This window comes from Anser anser (genome assembly GCF_964211835.1).
Source record: "Anser anser genome assembly, chromosome: 24".
NCBI lineage: Eukaryota > Metazoa > Chordata > Aves > Anseriformes > Anatidae > Anser > Anser anser.
The window spans coordinates 6,577,635-6,597,217 of NC_139745.1; the positions used below are offsets into that span (position 1 = coordinate 6,577,635).

The 19,583-nt window shown below is 48.9% G+C and overlaps 1 protein-coding gene across 1 annotated transcript; it reads left to right on the forward strand.

Annotated features, from left to right (window-relative positions):
* The first annotated feature begins 577 nt into the window (after positions 1-577).
* Positions 578-18,956, forward strand: SMAP2 (small ArfGAP2). Its single transcript, XM_083809846.1, has 10 exons — positions 578-783; positions 12,828-12,961; positions 13,508-13,593; positions 14,433-14,511; positions 14,881-14,967; positions 15,437-15,518; positions 15,952-16,052; positions 16,166-16,331; positions 16,569-16,891; positions 17,832-18,956. Exons 1-10 carry the CDS (start codon positions 681-683, stop codon positions 17,955-17,957), a joined length of 1,287 nt encoding a protein of 428 aa, XP_083665972.1. The 5' UTR covers positions 578-680; the 3' UTR covers positions 17,958-18,956.
* The last annotated feature ends 627 nt before the right edge of the window (positions 18,957-19,583 follow it).

A 19,583-nucleotide genomic window follows, 5' to 3' on the forward strand; every position in this document is an offset into this window, starting at 1 on the left:
CCAAACAGCCCCCCCCACCCTCCCTGCACCCCCCCCAGTCGCCCCCAAGCCCCCACGTCCCCCTATGCTCCCACGCCCCCCCAAGGCCCCCTGCTCCCCCCAGCTCCCCCCAGCCAACCACCCCCACACCTCCCTTGCACCCCCCCACCCCCAGCCAAACCCGCAGCCCCCCCCAAAGCCCCCGCCCCCCCAAACCAACCGCCCCCATTCACTCCCTGCCCCACTAAGCCCCCCGATTCCCCCAGCCAACCGCACCCCCCCACCCCCAGCCAAACCCCCCAGCCCCCCCAACCCCCCCCAGCCCCCTCTCCCCCGGCCCCCCGCCCCCATCCACCCCCCGCCCCCCCCACTCACCCCCCGCCCCCTCCATTCACTCCCCGCCCCCCCACTCCCTCCCCCGCCCCTTCCCAGCCCGTCACGTGACCCTGCCCATTCATGCCTCCCCCGCTCCCCCCCTCCCTTCCCTCCCATTGGCTCCCTCGGGGCCGCGACGCTCCCTCAGCGAATCAGCGCCGGGGCACAGAGCGAGGGGGCGGGGACGAAGGAGGTGTTAAAACGCGCGCGCTGCCTCCCATTGGCTCCTCCCCGGGGAAGCCCCGCCCACTACCGGCGACCGGAAGCAGGAAGCGGCGGGGGCCCGGCGGCGCCGTGACCCGCGGGCGGGCAGCGGCGGCCGCGCCATGACGGGGAAGTCGGTGCGCGACGTGGAGCGGTACCAGGCCGTGCTGGCCGGGCTGCTGCTGGACGAGGCCAACAAGTACTGCGCCGACTGCCAGGCCAAAGGTACCGGCGGCGGCGGCGGGCCGTGCTGCCGCCGTCCTCCTCCTCCTCCTCCCGGTGATCCCGGGGGTGGGGGGGTGGGTCTGGGAACGGTAACGGGACCGGTAACGGGAGGGGGGAGGCGGGGCCGGGAGTGGGGGGGGAGGCTGGGGGGAGCGCTGCCCCGGTGGGGCGGTGAATGGGGGGTGTATGGGGGGGGGGGTTAGGCAAGGGTAATAAAAAATTAAAGCTAAAAAAAGGGAAAGAAAAAAAAAACCCACGGATTTGGCTGCAGAGCCCGGCCTGAGGCCCGGGGACGGGAGCTCGGCGGCCTCCGGTGTCTGGGGGGAGAAACCGCGGAGCGTGGGCACGGCGTGGTGCTGGCGGTGGGGGGGTTGGTGGGGGGGCTGGGGGTGACCTCGGGGGGGACACGAAGGGACACGGGGGGGGGGGGTCACCTCGTCGTGCTTTCTTCCCGCCATTGCTGGGGGCAGCCGGGGGGTGTCGGTGTACCAGAAGGCAGAGGGGAGGCACGGCCCCGACTCGGCCCCCTGCGATGTTGGAGCCTTCCTGCAGCTTGCTGCTGGGGAAGCAGCGTTTCCCGTAGCGAAAGGGTTAAAGGTACACCTGTGCATACTTAAAATCCTGTTTTAATGAGCTCTTATAGTGGTTTGGAGGCTGGGACTTGAGGCTTGTCTCCAAACAGCCCCAATAAATGAGCTCGAGTTGAAGGGGGGGGGTCTCTGTGTCCATCAGTGTCCAGGAGCTGCAGTGTGACCTCTAAAAGCTGCCGAGTGCTGAACAGCATTAAAAGGGTGCTGTGAAGCTGTGCCCTCGGCTGCTGTGCCTCACCTGCCTGCTCTGCCACCCTTCTGCTCCCTATAACGGGCTATCAGCAGGTTGTCAGGGAGGAAGCCCCAAAAGCAGTACCCTGGTAGTAGCAGTTTGGTTTGGCAGCCCCTCACACCTCCACCTGGCTCTGCTCGACCCCACAGGTCGGTCACAGCCCCGCTGGCAGGGAGCTGAACGTTACTGCCTGCGAGTCTCTTATCTCGTGGCTCCTAATGCCAGCACCAAGGGCACAAATAGCTGTCTTATCTCGTCTTCTGAGGCGTGAGACAGTAACGTACACAGCAGGGACACGTTCTCATCACGGTTCCTGGTTACTCGTTGTGGTACTGTTATGTAGCTGCTCCTGTTGACAGTGTATCCTGGAAATGCAGTATTCCTGGCACTAGTTCTTAAGTCAAAGCGTACAGTTAAGCCTTACCACCAAAGCCTTAAGCTGCTTGTGTCTGTGAAAACACCTGAGACCTGTCTGGAGGAACAGGCTGCTGTTGTACTGCGTCCTGCTTGGTAAAATAATGTTCCACTATCCTAATGAGACTCGTGGAGACGTGAGCGCAGTCTGGAGAGCTCCTGGCTGCGGCAGGCTGTGCCCAGCGAGCTCGCCAGCCAGGTGCCAGCCAAAGCATCGTGTTTTGTGCTTCTGTTGTGGCTTTCTCTGGTGCCCCCCCCAGCAAGTTGCTGGAGCTGGCTTGCAGCAACAGCAAAGAAGGCCTGATGGTCGTGCTTGCTGCTGCAGTGTGCTTGTAAGTGTGCAGAGTAAAGAGCACGTTTCATTTGATATACGGCTTAATAACGAAAACTCTGTGCAGGTCTGCACTAATGAGACCGCGTGGCGCTTGCTGGCTCCAGATGGTTTTCCTCAACATTTCCAGTGCTACCTGAAAGAACGGCAGTGCTTCTGTGCAGTTGGCTGTTTTATGGCTTTAGGCGACTGCAACTCTGGCTGTGCCAGCTGAGGTTTGAGCAGGATGCGTGTATACGGAGATACTGATGACCAAAATCATCATCTTTCTTGCAAAAGTTCAACTTTTATGTGCGAGGCGTTGCAATGCACTTCGAGCAGGCTTTGTGTCCTTGGTTAGCTGCAGATGTTGGTGCTGCAGCTCTGTGTTGGGAGCAGGCATTCGCCAAGGTCACCGCTGGAACTGGGTCACTTCGTTAATGCTGTTGGGGGTGGCTGGAGGCAGGTGGCACTTCTTGCCTGCTCCTCCTGTGTCGGACAGCTCGTGTTCAAGGTCATAAGGATCTCTGGGCAAGTTTCAACAAAGCTGAGGGCAGAGTAAGAACCTGGCGGCTCCCCCAGCACCTGTGAAGGCAGTGCTACAATAAAACACTGGCTTTTGACTCTGTTTTTATGCCGAACTTACCGGATCTGTAGTGTTTTGCTGCTTGATCTGTGCGTTTCAAAGCTAGCATGACACATAAGCAGAGACTGTTCAGATGCCACCCACACTTCCATTATGCCTGTTCCCAATGACCTAACTGCCTGCTGGGTTCCATTACTGTATTTTTTCTACTTCTACATACAGAAATGAGACTTCGGTACCTGCAGGTGTCAGCTGCAGTAACTGCACGTACCCACCTGATTCCGTACCTCTACAGAGACCTCAGCATCAGTCTGGGCCCTTCTTCCCTCGTGTGTTTGGGATTCAAGTGACTTCCTCAGCACACATTACTCCTTCCAAGGCTTTGCTTCTGCGCAGCTGTCCTGTAAGAGCCACACAGTAAGAGTGAAAGGAGAAGTGTGAGCACAGCGGCTTCCCTCGGGGCTTCACACAGCTGCCCATGGCCAGGGCTAAGTTGTTGGAGGCAAAAAAAAAAAAGACAGGGAAACTGGGAAAACAAGCTCAGGGTGGGTTGCTTCTGCAACAACAAACAGTGTGCAGTGCTTCGAGGCTCTTGTTTTGGAGGAAGTGGGCGAGATCTCTACCCTGCTTCTTCCTCTTTCCATTGCAAAGCTTCTGTCAGTGTTAACTGCGGGTAAAGTGGGCAGTCTGATCAAAGGCAATGGACAGGTGAGTGTGTCTGGTGCTGAAGCAGAGCATGGCTAGGCTGCTTTCTGGCAGCTGAGCTTGAGTGAAGACTTCAGTGTATATGAGAAGGGTCTTCCAGTGCTTGAACAAACCAGGCTTGATCTCGGTGGCAGCCTTTAGGACATCATCTGGCAATGTTAGGCACAAACAGAACAGCAGATTTATCCTTGCAAGCACTATCACAGGTTTTCACGTGATGCTATCAGGATACTAATTGTAATGATCAAAGCGGTGTTCCTGTGTGGAGTCCTAGCACCACCTGCGATGGCACAGCTCTCCTCAGGACTACCCGGCGTGGCTAAGGCGGAAGGGTGGATGTCTTCACTAGAAACTGGAGGAACTGAATTATCATAATCCGCTTTATTTGAAGGCCTTTGCTGCGGTATGAGTTGCTGGAGTGCAATCCTTAAAAGAGAAACAAGCTGTTGGTGAGTGGGATCCTTTCTACAGGTGCGTTTCTTGTGGAAGGGGCCTTCTGAGAGCAGCTGGGGTTTCACGTGTGTAGGATGTCGGGGCTGTCAGGCAGTCTGACTGCACTGACCGTTTGTCAGAAGCCAGGCTGCCGAACACCAGCGTGAGCCCGGAGGCTGGAGCTGTGACGTAGGTGCAGGAGGGATGTGGTGTAATCAGGAAAATTGGTCTTGACCTCAGATGTCTTCCAGTAAGTGGAAACAGTCTTGTGTTGAGTAATACTTAAATTAACTGGAGTCTTCTCTGCGTTTCTGACTTTAAAGCTCTGTGCTGAACCAGTGCAACATACAGCTAATTCTGTTTGATTTTCTCCTTCTCCCAAACTGTTCCCCTCTGCTCTTCCAGTCCTATCTATCCAACAGGCTCCTTGGACCCGGTTTCGCTGGCACCAGAACCAGTTCCTCCAGGGAGCACCAGCGAGGACTGCTCTAGCTGTTCATCACTTAAGGTTGCCCTGTGCTCCTCCTGGTTTGTCTGACTCTTCCCTCTGTCCCTTGTGTCTTGTGAGAGCTGCCATGCCCAAATCAACCCCTTCTTGTAACCTGAGTGGTTTGACGGAAAGCTGTTTGTTCCTGAACGCAACCTGAACCCTGATCTAATGCTTCAAGCAGTTGTTTCTGAAAGAGGGGCGGAACTTTGCAATTACCTGTGAAGAGGCAGTTAAGTACTGGATGGGATAGGAAGCGGTTGGCAAACAGGAAGGGTAGGATAAGAAGCTTGTGGCTACAGCAGGTACGCTTCAGGAAGGGTGACCTCCAGTAAAATGGGGGTTAGTGATGTTGCAGTTGGTTTAATCCAGCCAAACTAGTACTAATATGAAGCATGTTGCTAATACTCAACATAAAATCTGCTGTGACTCAAATCCTCCATCAGCAGAGGAAAGCTATTGAATCACAGGTGACTTTTTTCGGTAAAAGCAATGTGAAGAGTAACTTCTGAAATACTTGTCTAAAACAAGTGTCATGAAAAATCATGGGAAAAGGGAGCAGTGGATAGCGCTGCATGCTGTTTGCCTGCAGTCAGCTTCAAAAATCAGAGCTGTAGGTCTAAAGCTTCTCAGCTTGCCTTAGAAATCTTGTATTAGGAGAAGCTTGCTTAATGGAAGCTCGCCTGAAGGGGTGCATGTATCTTTGTATGAATACTCATTTTAATTTTTAGCTGTGGTCATAATATTCTGCAGTTATCATATCGAGAGCTGCTGCTTTTGCAGTGTTCTACTGAAGAACACCGGGTTGAGAAGTCAGGGCTGAGAGGAAGATGAAATGAACTTTGCCCGTGAGACTTGCTTTATCCTTCAGTGGTCTTTGTCCTGGGGGGTCTGAGTGGTGCTGCTGTGGTGTGGGACCCTGCCTGCGAGGGAACCCAGCTCAAACTGGGAGCCTGACCCCTGTGCTCTCCTGCGTGAGGTAGGTTGCTCTAACTTCCCATCCAAGCTGCCCACCTGGCAAAAAGCATCCTCCTTTTGAGAGGGACTTACTCTGGAATTGGCTTCTGATTAGTAAAGAGTTACTTGAAGAAATCCTTTAAGAAAAGATATGCAGAGCTGAGTCACAGAGATGCAAGTCTCTGTATCTGACAGAAATAGATAACAAAGATAATCCTCTGAGTAGAGGGCATCTTGGCAAACCGTGTCTATTTTAATGCTGTTGTTGTTCTCTACCAGCTATATCGACCCATCTGTGGAGAGCCAAAGTGTGGTGAGTGGCTGCTACAGCAAAGGGTGTAAATTAAGGGTCCAAAAATGCCATGTGATTCTCCAGTCATAGCTGCAACTTCAGTGGAAGTTTGTTCCTATAGTAACTGCCAGATAAATTATATAAGGTAGCAAACACTCAGGAGCTTGTGCCAGCCTCTTCAGAAAATGCCTCTGGTTTAAAGGTAACTCATCTTCTAAAATACAAGTAGGCTATCAAAACAAGCTAGAGAAGCAAGAATAGCTGCATGTAGTCCCCTTCAGGTTGGTGCAGAATAGTGATTACTTTATGTGTCCCAGGAAATCTAGGGCAGAAAAGCTTGAGCTTTTGAGAGAAACTGTCTCGGATCAGAGCTTCCTTTGACTGTGAAGCTGGATTTGCCTGTGCCGTTTGGCCTTTCAGTGCCCAGGTAAACTGCTCACCTCTGCTATTGTCAAACTATACATTTCCGTGCTGGCCAGATTATGCCCTTTTGTTATGAATATCAGGTCTTTTTTGGTGATGGATTGTGGAGTTCATTTCTAGAACAGGTTCGCATTGTAGCAAAAAGCAGCCCAGAAGCTGACTGCTATGTCAGGAGCTACAGTAAGGGCTTTGACTCCAGATCTCCAAACTCAAAAATCTAAATGGAATCTAAATATTAAAAAATACAGCTGCATGAGCAGACTTGATGGTAGAAAAATTCAAAGCTGAATTGCCTGAAAAACAGGGCTTGTTTACTACCTAATTTTTTTTAGCATTTCACGGTGATTCAAGCCTCCTTGAAATAAAGCTGTTGCTTTTACACTAGCAACTCCTAGGCTGACCTGTGTGTGGCTTTGGCCAGACCCCAGTGACCATTCATTTATTATCAAGTCTCAGGAACACTGATGTCCTGTTCTTTGATGTTGACCATCTCTGTTAGGACTCCTGTGCTGACCTCCACAGAAAACATAGGGTGCCATGGGACTTCACTGATTTTATATATTGTTAGGTGGTGTTGCCATCAGCATTGGTAATGTTAACCAGTTGTCTAGCATAGAGTCTTAGTATAGCATCTGCTTGAAATTGTTGCTTTCATGGTTTATCTACTGAAGCAATAAACATCCCTTCCTTAAAACAGCAGGAAGAACCCACCCTGCTGTTCGCAGCATCCATTTCAATTTCCTCTGCTTTGCTCTGCGTCTGTATCGTCGCAGCACCTCTTCAGAGAGCAAGATGGTGACAATGATAAGACTTGGGTTGAAAGCTTCTTCTGCAGGCTTACCACTGCTCATTGTTAGATCTGGTGTTCTGGGGACAACAGGTCAAATTCTGCTATGTGACTGCCTTCAAAGCCACCAGGCGCTTGGACAGTAGGCATTTCGGGTAAACTGCAGAGGCTTCATAACCTGCCCTGGAGAGAACTGAGCCAGCAGCATTCTGCTTGATCTGAGTTGGCCAGTAAGGTGCCTGTTGTAAACACTGTGGTTTGCGGAAACAGTACATGGTTGCTGATAACATAGCTAAGAAGAATTTAAAGGCGAAGCTCCAAGCTGTTGTCTGGAGCAATATTCTCAACCACTGTAGGTGCCTCTGGCTCTTCCTTTTTCATGCGAAGAACGGCTAAGGCCTGTAGGTACTGCAGCAGGCCTTTATTTGGAAAAACAAACACCAAAAAAAAGGCCACTAATTTGCATGTGTTAATAGCTACCTGACATAATCAAGAGATCTTGAAGTTAAGTTTAACTGTCTTTTTCACTTGCCAGCAGAGTTTACCTTGTTTTCCCCAGATAATCTGAACACTTGACTGCAGAACAGACATCTACAGTCGAGAGGAGAGGAAGCTGTTTTGTAACACAGCTTTTGTCATAGCTTCTCTATGAATGGAATGAATTTCAGTAAGTCATTAAGCAATCTCTTTCCAGAATAAGGAAACCACAAGTCAAAGGAAGTTCTTGGATACTTGGCTATTTCCTCATTTGGCTCTGCAAAAAGTAGGGCTTTTCAACTTTGACTCAGTGAGAAATTTCCAAGTGCTGGTGAAGGCTTGTAGGAGAGGATGTGGATGTCATCTCACTGGGACTACACCTCTCCAAGGAGCATTTCCCACATCCCCTTGCCCTGTGTGTGCAGAGGGGGTGGTTGTACCATGCCGGAGCTCAACACATGTAGTAGTGTTAGCTGGGATCAATGGGCCTGGCAGGCACACTTCCCAGTTACAGCTGGGCTTTTGCTGGATTGCCTGCAAGTCAAATGATTGTTTGCACCAAGAATATTTCATTAGGCTTTGAATAGCTGTGCACTCTCCTTCCTGCCTGTGAAAGCATCTATTTTTCCCTGACACCCCCCCCCCCCCCCCCCTTCTCAAAAGAGCAGTGGCTTTGCAGCCAATTTCTGTTTTATTTTTAAATGCCTTCTGGAGGGTTATTACTAAAGGAACTTGCACAAGTAGCTTGAGCCAAAATGTAATGTCTGAAAGGATGAGGAGTGAATCCCCTTGGGTTTCCTTGATTAAAAGCACTCCAGGGTGTGAACTTTCAGCAAGTGGCTACAGTGTGGTGTGTGCTAGCCAAGCTGGGCTTGGGTTTTAAAGGGAATTCAGAGCCTTTTCACCAAGGGCAGATCATTCAGACAGTCCTTGTAGGCATTAATGATTCAGTCGTGGGTGCTAACTTAAGCTGGTATGGGCAGCCTGGTATGCAGTGTTTATTTTGACATGCTGGGATATAAAACAGGCCATGAAACCAGCTCATGGAAGCACTGACTGGGCAGCAGAGTTTCTCGCATATAGCTCCCTAGTCTGTTCTGGCTGTGGGCACATCCCCCTTTAGAAATGCCCTGTCAGGCATCCAGTACAGCTTTCTTAAGTGACAGCTGACTGGGATCTCTCTGCAACCATTCTCAGGCTAGGAATATACCCGAAGGTGGTCTCATCCAGCCTTAATATTGTGCTGGAACTGAGTGCATAGCCAAGCTCTTGAATATGCTTTGATTAATATCCAGTTCTTCTTCAAAACTGCCTTTTCCTTTAATCTCTTGTTCATCTGCAAATGGCCTTCTCCAGGAAGGGTTTGTGCGTATCTGAGGCAGTGTGCAGATTAATGTGTGATTAATCAGAACCGAGCAAGTGATGCCCAGCTCTGGTTAGTGCCAAGGAACTTGCTTTGCTTTCCATGGATGTTAAAATTCAGTATAATACTGAAAGGAGTGAGCGCAGCACCAGGCTTGCGTGTCTGGTGCTGGTTGTCATTGCAGCAAACTTCAGTTTTGCATATGGAAAGTGAGTTTTCATTTGGGCCTCAAGCTCTAAAGCCATCTGGTAGCTGTGCGGATGCCAGCCTAAAGGGAACTATTTTTATGATGTTAGTGAGTGTATTCATGCAAGGACCAATTTCTTTCATGTTTCTTTCTACTGGTTTAATAAGCCAAATGCTTCTGTGAGCTGTGCCTTAAAACCTTTGGTCTATGAGGGCTCGATTTTTGTGATTCAAGGAACCTGGAGGGCAGAATGCTCCCTGTGGTGTCCTGGGCCCTCATGAGTGTCCGAAGGCCTCGGGGGGAGATGAGGCCTCTGGCGGCTCCAGCAGTGCTGTTGAATGCTGGTGGTGTTCTCTCAAGTGGCTTACTGATCTAAAAGGCATTTTTCTCTGAGAAATTGTGCCTGTGGCTTTTACAAAAGTGTTCTGCCTCTTCTGTCAGTGCTCAGTTGCTTTAACTGCTGTGCAATTTTCAGCTCAGTTTAGTTTTCGGGAAGTTCAGTGCTGTAACATATGACTGAACTTGCTTCTGTAAATACCTTCACCTGGGGCTTTCTGCAAGTCAGTCACCTTGAAAATAGCATGTGAAACCATGGGGAAATGACTGCACAAAAATCTCCCCTGCCAGATCTCTCTGGGCGCTTCCTCATGCGATTTCTAGAGCGAGCTCCTTTGCTGCGGCCTCAAAAGGGGGAAGTGGGAGCCTTGTTTACATCGGCACCAAGGCCGGCCTCCCCCTCGCCCTTGAGACTAAACACTTCTTGAGAAACAAAGCAGTGAAAACATTGTTTTGGCTTTAAGGTCGGGGGCACTAGGTAGCGAAGCTGAAGGCCTGGTAAAGGTATGCGTGTGGCTGGGCTGGCACCCCTAATTTGGGCCGACCAGGGCCTTGGGGCTTCACCCACTGCTTCCTCAGCAGCCCGGCCAGCACCGGCCATCTCACATGGGGTAACCCTGCCTCTAGAAACAGCCCTGTAACCTTCCCTGCTGCCCGGGGTGCCAAGTGGTAGTTTCAACCATCACAGAGCTATTTGGGCTCTGATAGCTGGGCAAACTTCATTTGTCTCGTTGCTACTGCTTGCTCTGCTCATCACTGATTATTCAGGAGCTCCTCTTGCCTGTTGCGTGTGGTCTTGCTGTGTCAACCTTCTGCTGCTGCCTCTTGTGCAGCTGCTTATCTTAAAGCAGCTTTTTACTCTGGAGGGGCGTAGTTGTGTCTTGTTCCTCTTTGAGAGACCTCAGGCAGTGTTTCAGAGCTGTCCGAGTACCTGCTGCACACCCACATGTCCGTGAGCAGACTGCTCAACTTGTGGGGTCACCACCTTCCTCCTGGCTCAGGCCACAGGAACAGCCCCACATTGCCAAAATTCTGACCTCTCTTCTGCTCTGTTGGTCTGAAGTCCTCCTCACGGCACTTCTTGGCACTGCAAGTACTGCTGGGACAGCCCTCATGGAGGAGAACTGCCCTTCATTGTGTAATATCTGCATTTACCACCAAGTGCTAGCTGCTGGGAGGCTTTCAGAAATCCTCTGTTTAAATGTTAGCTAGTATAATGGAGCTGCTTCTACAGCGGTGTCTCCCAGAGTGGCACCTACCAGCTGCAGCGATGGCCAGCTGTTATCTCAGCACTCAGCCCTTGCTGTTTCAGGTCCTGCATCACAGCTGGGGTGACACCAACGCAGGATGGGTGTCACAGCACCATTGAGTCACTCTCATCCTGTGTCACAGGGTAGGAGGTTGCAGGGGCTTGAACTAGCCCATGTGACAAACTTGAGCTGATTACTATAACCCTGATGCAGTATCTAGCTGACTATTAATCCTTTTAGTCCTATAAAAGCTAAATATATCTAGAGTTTAAATCTAACCTTGAATCTCATGCTTAATCCTACCATCAGTCTCCCATATTATAGCTTTCAGGAGCAGTTAAGATGAGACAGGGTCTGTCTGGGAGAGAATGCTACCGAATAAATCAAATGGAGGATCGGAGTTTCTGGCTTTAGCTCAGTGGGCTACAAGCATAATGCTGAGCAAACCGCAGACCATTTATTTCCATGCGTTTCTTTGACTGGCATGCTGAGGTGATGCTAATAGGATGGACCTCTCCTTTTATTTAATCACTTCTAGACTTGGGTAGATGTAACACATTAAGTTGCAGTCAAGAGGATGCTTTTATAAGGTGTTCACCAAGAGCTGTTCCTAGGCAGGGAAATGACTTTGATCAGCATCATTAAACCAGTGCCTTTCCAAAGGATCACTTCTAGTGAAAAGGCAGGAATAAATGTTGGGCCAGGCCAGAAAACTCAGGAAAGCTCTTTCAAAAAAAACCACAAAACTGGATAGCTGCAAGAAATTCTTCTGGGGATACGTTAGGGGTTGCATGTCTCTGCCTTGGAGGGGACCATGAGCCAGTGATTGCCTTATTAGTGTTAGATCCCTCAGGATGCTCTGGACTTCCCCAGTAAATTGGAGTTAAACTTAACTTTCCTGGATATGTTAGATGGCTGTTAAATTCAGTGCTGCTTTTCTCGGGCTTTGAAATTACACTTTCCCCCTCTTTCTCCTCCCACTTCAGTATCATTTGCTTTGAGGATTGCTATTTTAACTATGGCAAGGAAAGGCAGAATAACTCATCAGCCATAATGCCTGTAGTCCCTCTAAAAGTGTTTCTTAGATCAGCTGTGCTAATTGGGTATATCAGCAAGGAAGTTTGACTTGGAGCAGACCTTCTTATCCTGTAGCAATAAAAGTGCACCTCATGCTCCTGGACAGGTGGAGGGAAATGGGGAGCTCTTCATGTATCCGCTGTGGTTAAAGCTGTTCTGCTCCAGAGCTGGAGGCTCTTGGTTCTTACTCAGGATGTGGCTTTGCTGTAGGCACCATTAGCCACAACGATACCCAGCTACGACTTAACCACACAGGTGGCAGCTCCAGCCAGGTTATCTTGTATTTAAACCTGCTTGTCTCACACTGCAGAGGACTGCTTCCAAAGCTGGTCTTCGGTGGGACCGAGGGTTTCAGTGGCTGGGGTCTGTGCTGGCCCTGACCGGGGATGGGGCTGTGCTGGGCTGCGGAGCCCCTCGTCCCCCCTGTGATGTGCTTCAGCCTTCCTTCAGAGAACTGTTTGCAGTGAGTAAAACAGCTCATTAATCTTTCCCTCGTGGTTCTTTTCCCTGGCATGATCTCCCTTCCACACCTCAGAGCTCTCCTGCCTGTCTGAAAGCCGCATGCAAAGTGAACCTGATTTAGAGCTGTAGAAACTGGAGAGTGAACTGTTCAGCGGTCCTGGGCCAGGGTCTGGCCTGGGGGTCAGAGCACCGGGCTTCATGCTGCTCTCCTTAGTCATCTGCATCTTCCTGCACAAGGCCAACAGAGAAGACTTGATGCAAATCATACGTTTTATGCTGCTTTTCTTGGAGCAGCAGTGGATATTCTGGAGCTGGTTCTCAGATAATCCTATTGCAGTGGAAAGGTTCTCCGTTGTTAAAGCAGGAGCAGACCTATTTTGCCGTGACTGTTGAAGCAAGGGGAAATTAAGGTTTGTGGTCTTGAGTGGTTTGAATGCTTATTTTATTCCCTCTTCCCCTTGGAATTATTTGTGTAGAGCTCTCAAAATGGAAGAGGGAGGTAATAAAATACTGGTTCTAACTATTGTCATTGGGAGACAATCTTTAAACATTCTGCTGCTGTCTAATTCAAACTTCTAACCTGGACTCCTCAGTCCCAGTTCACTTGGTGCAGTTTCTCAGTTGCTCAAGGTAACTACGGATTGACTGGCTGGTATGAAACACTTATCTCTTTGCAGGGCCACGATGGGCATCCTGGAATATTGGTGTATTCATCTGTATTCGTTGTGCTGGGATCCACAGGAACCTAGGAGTTCATATATCCAGGGTAAAATCTGTCAATCTTGACCAGTGGACACAAGAACAGATACAGGTAATGCAAGTGAAATGAATGGATTGTTGTAGTAGCGGGGGTTTGTAAGCTGGGAGGTGATGAAGTCTCAGAGACCAAAGAGGTGGGAAGTGAAGCAAAAAGATAATTGGGAGGGGAAAATGTCATAATTACAGCCTCAGCAAACAGAGCAAGGACAGACACTTTGCAGGTTTCTGTAAAACTGCTAAGGGCTGCTGTTGTCTGTAGCTGCTGCTCACCTCCTTTCCTTGAGGCTTCCAGAAGGCAAATACTGGACTTCCAGTTCGATGTTAGGTTGCTAATGTGATACTTATTTTGCCTTAAAATACTGTAACGCAGTGCTCAGGGCTGGCTAATTCTATAGGGGTCATAGCAGCTGCATCAGGGATTCCCAACAGGTAGGCTTGCACCAAAAGCCTGAAGAATAGCTTTCATGTGCAGAACAGACTTCAGAAGTCTACAGGCACCTTCTACTTAACATGGATAGATTCTTGCTTGGTAGCCTGGCATGTTGGTGTAAGAGCTTTAATGTCTGTGAAACTGTTTAAGAATTCTTTTGAATTGCAGTGCATGCAAGAGATGGGGAATGGAAAAGCAAATCGTCTTTACGAAGCCTTCCTGCCAGAGAACTTCAGGCGACCTCAAACAGATCAGTATCCTTTCTTCCTCTGCTGCTGGGGAAACATGGAGAGTTTTCACCTTGTTGCTTAGTAGCTGCCCTTGTTGCATAGGAGGCTTAACTTCGTGTGCATGGGCATCAGCTGTGAGAACAAGTTCCTAGCTAGGCACCCTCTGGCATTGCTTTAGCCAAAGGCCACTTGCTTACAAAACAAAGTGGAAGAGCTAGAAGGATTGTTTCTAAGCTGTGAAGGTGGAGAACTGGAACGTGAGTGTTACAACCTAAGCTTTGTGTGAGATGCACTTCAGAGTCCGTGGCAAATAGGAGGGTTGAGCATTTAAGATCCTTAGTGGAGACAGCTGAAAAGATTCAATGCTTCTGAAAACAAAGCTGTAATTTTCTGTTACATCTATTACATAAGGGTTTCTAGATAGGTAGTGCAAGGAGTTTTACAGATGTGAACTTAAGAGGCAGGAGCACCTCTCTTCTCAGTTTTAGTCTTAAGCTGGTGGTTGAGGTGCTCTTGTATGCATCAGATCCATTTATGTGACCGCTGTGTCTTGTGCTGATGACACGTATGCTCTTAAGTGATGTTCAAAGTAAATACACATCAAAGAAAAAAGCACAGTAGGAATTAAGCCCTGATTTAGTGTACCTTTTATAGCACTGTCATGCTTTGAATAGTCCAAAGGAGCAAAAATTGAGTAGCTAAAGTAGTTGGATCCAGGACTAAATTATTTTAAAGTTACTGCTGGAAATGCTCTTTAGACAGTCATTAATTTAGCTACAGCTTGTATCTTGTATCCGTGTGTTAAACAATGCTATTCAAATTTTCCATTCTTGAATCATTTGTCTTTAACAAGCTTCTTGCAGAGCTGTGGAGGGCTTCATTCGTGATAAGTATGAAAAGAAGAAATACATGGACCGAAGTATTGACATCAACGCATTTAGGGTTAGTTCCTAATCACTTCTATGAAGGCTTGAGTACTTGTTAAGTGTAGGTCTGTCTCATGAGTAAGCAGTGAGTGTATGAAAACAGGTTTAAACTTCCTGTATTAGTGACTAATTTCTACAAGGCTAATCAGATTCAGTCATTCTGTAGAGAATAATTTAAGTTAAAAGGGACCTCTGAAGGTCGGAGCAGGACTAATTTCAAATGTAGGTCTTCAGCTATGTATCTGTGCTGTTGGAGGGGTAGCTTGCTAGGAGTTTGAAATGAGCAAAAGATTGAGGCTTTTTAGGTTACTAACAGCACATAAAGCTCTATCGTTCTTATTGCATGATGTGAGCTTCGACCTCATGTCAGTGTTTTTCTTTACAGAAAGAGAAGGATGACAAATGGAAAAAGAGTAATGAGCCAGTATCAGAAAGAAAACTGGAACCTATCATCTTTGAGAAGGTGAAAATGGTAAGACCAGAAGGCATGGCCATCGATCAATTGTAAAGACTTGTCTGGAGCAGGACAGAGGTATTCCAGCTTCATATGGAAGCATTTTTTCAGGCCTCAGTCATAGCAGTGGATGCATTGAGTCACACTAATGGTGGTAGCTTGTTTTCCACTGCTCAGACGGATACTGAGCAGATGTGTTCTGCCTTGCAGTGCAGAGCAGATTGGAATCCAGCTACTCCCTGCTTAGCTTTCTAACTTGAGCTGTTATTTTTCCTAGTTTAGAGCATGCTTAAGTTTGTTGAGGGGTTCCAATAAAACAGGACAGTAAAACAACTTTGGAGTACTTGCTCTGAATTTCTGTTCACTTTCAAAGCATTTATGTCCACTGGAAAAAGGATTTTTAAGGGGTTTAATCTCTCATTTAAAGCCTCTGATACATCAGAGTAAAAACAAGACTTGAACAAGACTTCTGGTGTTCTTTCCCTAGCCTCAAAAGAAAGAAGAAACCCAGCAGTCTAGAAAGAGTTCTCCTAAGTCTACTGAACCAGTAATGGACTTGCTAGGACTTGGTAAGAGCCTCTCCAGCCTTATTGCACTTGTTAAATTGCCCCTGTGTGCCATCTATGGTCTTGTGAATTTAGTGAACTTTGAGTATTTGATTTCCTTCTCAGGTCACTGCAGCAGAAACATCTTTTTTCCCTTTTGCTGGTGCAGTGGCTGTAGTATTACAGGAGCACTTAATGGTCTCCAAACACCATGTGGCTCCTGGCTACTCTGAGGTTAATAGGACAGATATGGCACAGTGTGCTTCCTTGGTCCTAAGCCAGTTCCTTCCCTTCACCAGAAGGGAGAGTGAAGAGCTGGCAGTGTGCTGGTTGAAGTAGGTTACAGGTCAGGTCACTGGGTTGAGTGGCATATGTGCAAACTGCTTAATTGGCAAGGAGGCTGCCCCTCAGCCTGAGCCATCTGTGTGCCCGTCCGTCACAGCTTTCTCTCTCCCAGATGCTCCCGTGACAAGCACCCTTACAAATGGCAGGCCTAGCAGCTTAGAGAAGGATCTTGATCTTTTTGCATCAGTGACATCGAACTCTGACTCCAGGAAGGTAAGCAGGGAACATCAGCGTTTGCCAAAGAGATGCTTGAATGAGGAGACAGTGATCTCCACCTTCCCTCAGTGCTGAATGCAGCTGATGCACTTGTGCTGTCTCCTTGTCAGGTCACTGGTTCTATGCCAACGTCTGGAAGTGCTGGTTCTGTTCCTGAAAACCTGAACCTCTTCCCTGAGCCAGGAGGCAAAGGGGAAGAAGTGGGGAAGAAGCAGCTCTCTAAAGACTCTATCCTCTCCTTGTACGGCTCTCAAACACCTCAGCTGCCTGCGCAAGGTAACAGATCTCAGAATAGAGCAGTACACTAATTCAGAGTGGGTGGGGGTGTCCTGATAGCTGACAAGCAGGGGTGTGGGAGTGTAGGTGGTCCTTGAGAACTGGTGAGGAGCATAATGCGCTGCGTAGCCTGGATGTCATGGCCAAGTGAGCGCTGCGGCAGTCTTTGATTTGAAGGTCAGCATTTCAGCCCCAGCAGTGAGCGTAACACTTCTTCCCTTTGTTTCTCTCTTTCAGGAGCAATGTTCATGGCCCCAGCTCAGATGGCGTATCCCCCAGCAGCTTACACGAGCTTTCCAGGAGTGGCCCCCTCCAGCAGCATGATGGGAGGCATGATGGCACCCTCGGTGGGAATGATGGCCCAGCCTGGGGCTGCAGGGATGGTGACCCCCATGGCCATCCCAGCCGGATACGTGGGCAACGTGCAGGCGGCTGTCATCGGTGTTCCCAACGGGATGATGGCTGCGCAGCAGGCTGGCTACGTGACTGGCATGGCAGCAGTTCCCCAGCCCGTCTACGGTGTGCAGCCAGCACAGCAGCTTCAGTGGAACATCACTCAGGTGAGGTGATCTGCTGCTGACCCGAGGGTGGATGGAGGGCAGGGGAGAGGCACAGGCAGTAATCTCCCTGTTGCTTGTGCTCTCATAGCCTGTCTCCTGGGGCTGGGTGAGGCACGCTGATACTGCAGGCAGGAATCTGAAAGCAGTAACTTGTTCGGTGGTCTCAAGGTTCATGGTGGAGACCAAAAATCAGTGTAAAATCAGCTGAAATGAGAACTTCCTCACCCTGATGGATGGGCACGCACCTGAGAAATTGCTAGGTAGTGATCCTCCATTATCTAGGGAAAAATGGAAAACAAAGCCTTGACTCTCACTTCATGTAAATATTTGAGGAGAGATGGAACTAAATGGCAAGCTTGTAGACAAAACTAATGTCCTGTATAGAAACTAGAGCTTCGTGTGGGCTGAATGATGGAGGTTTGTGTTCATGCGGTAGCATCAGGCTGCATCTGTGTTCCGTGCCTTGCCAGAGCTCAAGGAGCTGGGCTGGGGACTCACAGGCTGATTTGAGGTATAGCAGGGGGTGCTATAAAACCCTGTTGTGAATCAGGAGGATTCTAGTGCTACTAGCACTAGCACCAGGTGATGCATGCTCTTCTAAGAGGCTGCTTAGCACAGCAAAGAAAGGTCAGATAATAGCACACACCATGTTTCAGCGGCGCCTTGGATTCTGTAATATGAAAGGTGTGTGTACTTGAGAATGAGTGGAGTCTGCTTTCGTAAGTCTAACTTGGGGTTGACTGTAGAGGACTCTAACCTTTAGGGTATCCTTAAATGAAGCTTTATTGCCTTGTTTAAGTCTGTGTTCGCTGTAACTTTTTACAAGGATTTGCTTAAGGCTAATATGTTGGGGAGCAAGAGTTTTAGGGTAGCTGGCTGCTGTGGGCTGGCACGTTTTCCCTGGCATAGCCGTGACTTTCTTCTCTTCTCCCCTTTGCAGATGACCCAGCAGATGGCTGGGATGAACTTCTATGGAGCTAATGGTATGATGGGATATGGACAGTCAATGGGTGGAGGAGGTGCCCAGGGAAGCAATCAGTCCCTCAGCACTCAGATGTGGAAATGATCCCATGCGTTGTGACCATTTTTGCCTTCTGTTCTGTTCTTCAAAACTGCTCCATGAGACATTCAGGGTTTTTCTTTCTGGCTGGCTGCCCAGCCTGAACCTCTTTCCATAACTGAGACCCATCTCTGCCTTTTCACTGTCAGACACGGTGAAACCTCAGTGACCAGAACATGAGCTCCCCTGTATTTAGCACAGTCAATGCACACTTCTGGGGTGGACCCCCTCCTTGCACAAACCTCCACTAATGCTTCTGGGTAGCACTTAATGTCCTGGGGTCTTAGCAGAGGTGTGACTGAGGAACTTGGGAAATCTGTACTTAATAATACTGCCTGTAATTTCAGGCCTTTTAAGAACCACTTAAACTCTAGTATTAGTAGGGGTTTTGGTTAGCAGAGGGGTGGAAACCTTGTTTGGTGCTGAGGAACTGGATTTTAACCCAAGCCCGGGGCAAGCAAGCCTTGCTACCTCTTCCCTCGAGCAGCGTTCTCTGGAGCTGAGGCCTTGCTGTGCTTGGCTCGCCAACCCTCATTGGAACCAAAGTCATTTTGAAGACCCCTCTCCCTCCCCCCATGAGCAAGCAGGATTCTCGCACAGTGTGGGGGCAAGCTGTTTGGAATGTGAAACTTGCACTTCAGAGTGGCTTTTCTGTCTAATCTGTGGTATCGATGTATTTAACTTTTAACGAACTAACTGAGAGTTAACTTATCAAGGGCTGAGAGCCCACTGCAAGTTTTCTTACACTTTTAAAATGACTATGACATCCTAATTTATACTTTTTTCATATTTTTTTGTTCCTGTGTAACCCTGGTACCCCTTCCCAGCTAGCTTTAGACATTTTAATCTAGGCATAAAAAGTGGGTGGGTCAGATTTCTTTCCTCATCTTCAGTAGAACACAACTGCTTAAACTCATCAGCGTGAGCAAGAAGTCAGACTTCTGCGGTCTACTCTCTCCTGTGTATATGTAAATTCCCAAATAAAATATTGCAGTGAAACCTCAACTGACTTATCTTGTTTTTCAAACAGCATAACAGATTGTGTTGAATGCTGCTCTCCCTGGTGCGAGTTGTTCACTTCAGGTGTCGGGATTGGGAGCCTTTCATCCAAATCGGACTAGCTCCATCTGCTTTGTAGCAAGGCTGCGTCCCAAATGTCAGGCAAGAACAGTGTTTGCCTGAAAGCTGAGGGCTAGGCAGCCTGCAAAGAACCAGGCTCAGCAGGGGCGAAATCAGGTCAGTTGACAGTTTTATATACAACAGAAACCTGCAGCTCAGGGGTGCGGGTAGATGCAGCATTCCTGCAGCTGGGAGGAATGGGAGAACTGCAGCCCCACACTGCAGTTCAATAAAACCTGACCAAGGTCTATTCAAAAGGTACATTTTAAGCTTGCAGAGAAAGGGTTGGGGGGATTTTGAGTCACATAAAGAAGGCCAGTTTTCTTAGGGCTGTGGGTGGCTGTGCGCAGCTGCAGGAGAGCTCGGTGAACTGTGTGAGCCTTGAGTTGATGTTACTCTGCTTGCATATTAATTATGGTGCATATTAATTATGGTATTTTTCCTCCAGTAAAAACTGTTCTTTTCAGGTGGGGAAAGAAAGGCTGGTCTGTCAGAAAAGAGGGTTTCTTCCTC

Excerpts from the sequence above, each read along its gene's own strand:
- SMAP2 (XM_083809846.1), top strand. The coding sequence starts at position 681 with ATGACGGGGAAGTCGGTGCGCGACGTGGAGCGGTACCAGGCCGTGCTG. Across the intron at positions 13,594-14,432 it reads AGGCGACCTCAAACAGATCA|AGCTGTGGAGGGCTTCATTC; the intron begins GTATCCTTTCTT and ends AGCTTCTTGCAG. Across the intron at positions 15,519-15,951 it reads AATGGACTTGCTAGGACTTG|ATGCTCCCGTGACAAGCACC; the intron begins GTAAGAGCCTCT and ends TCTCTCTCCCAG.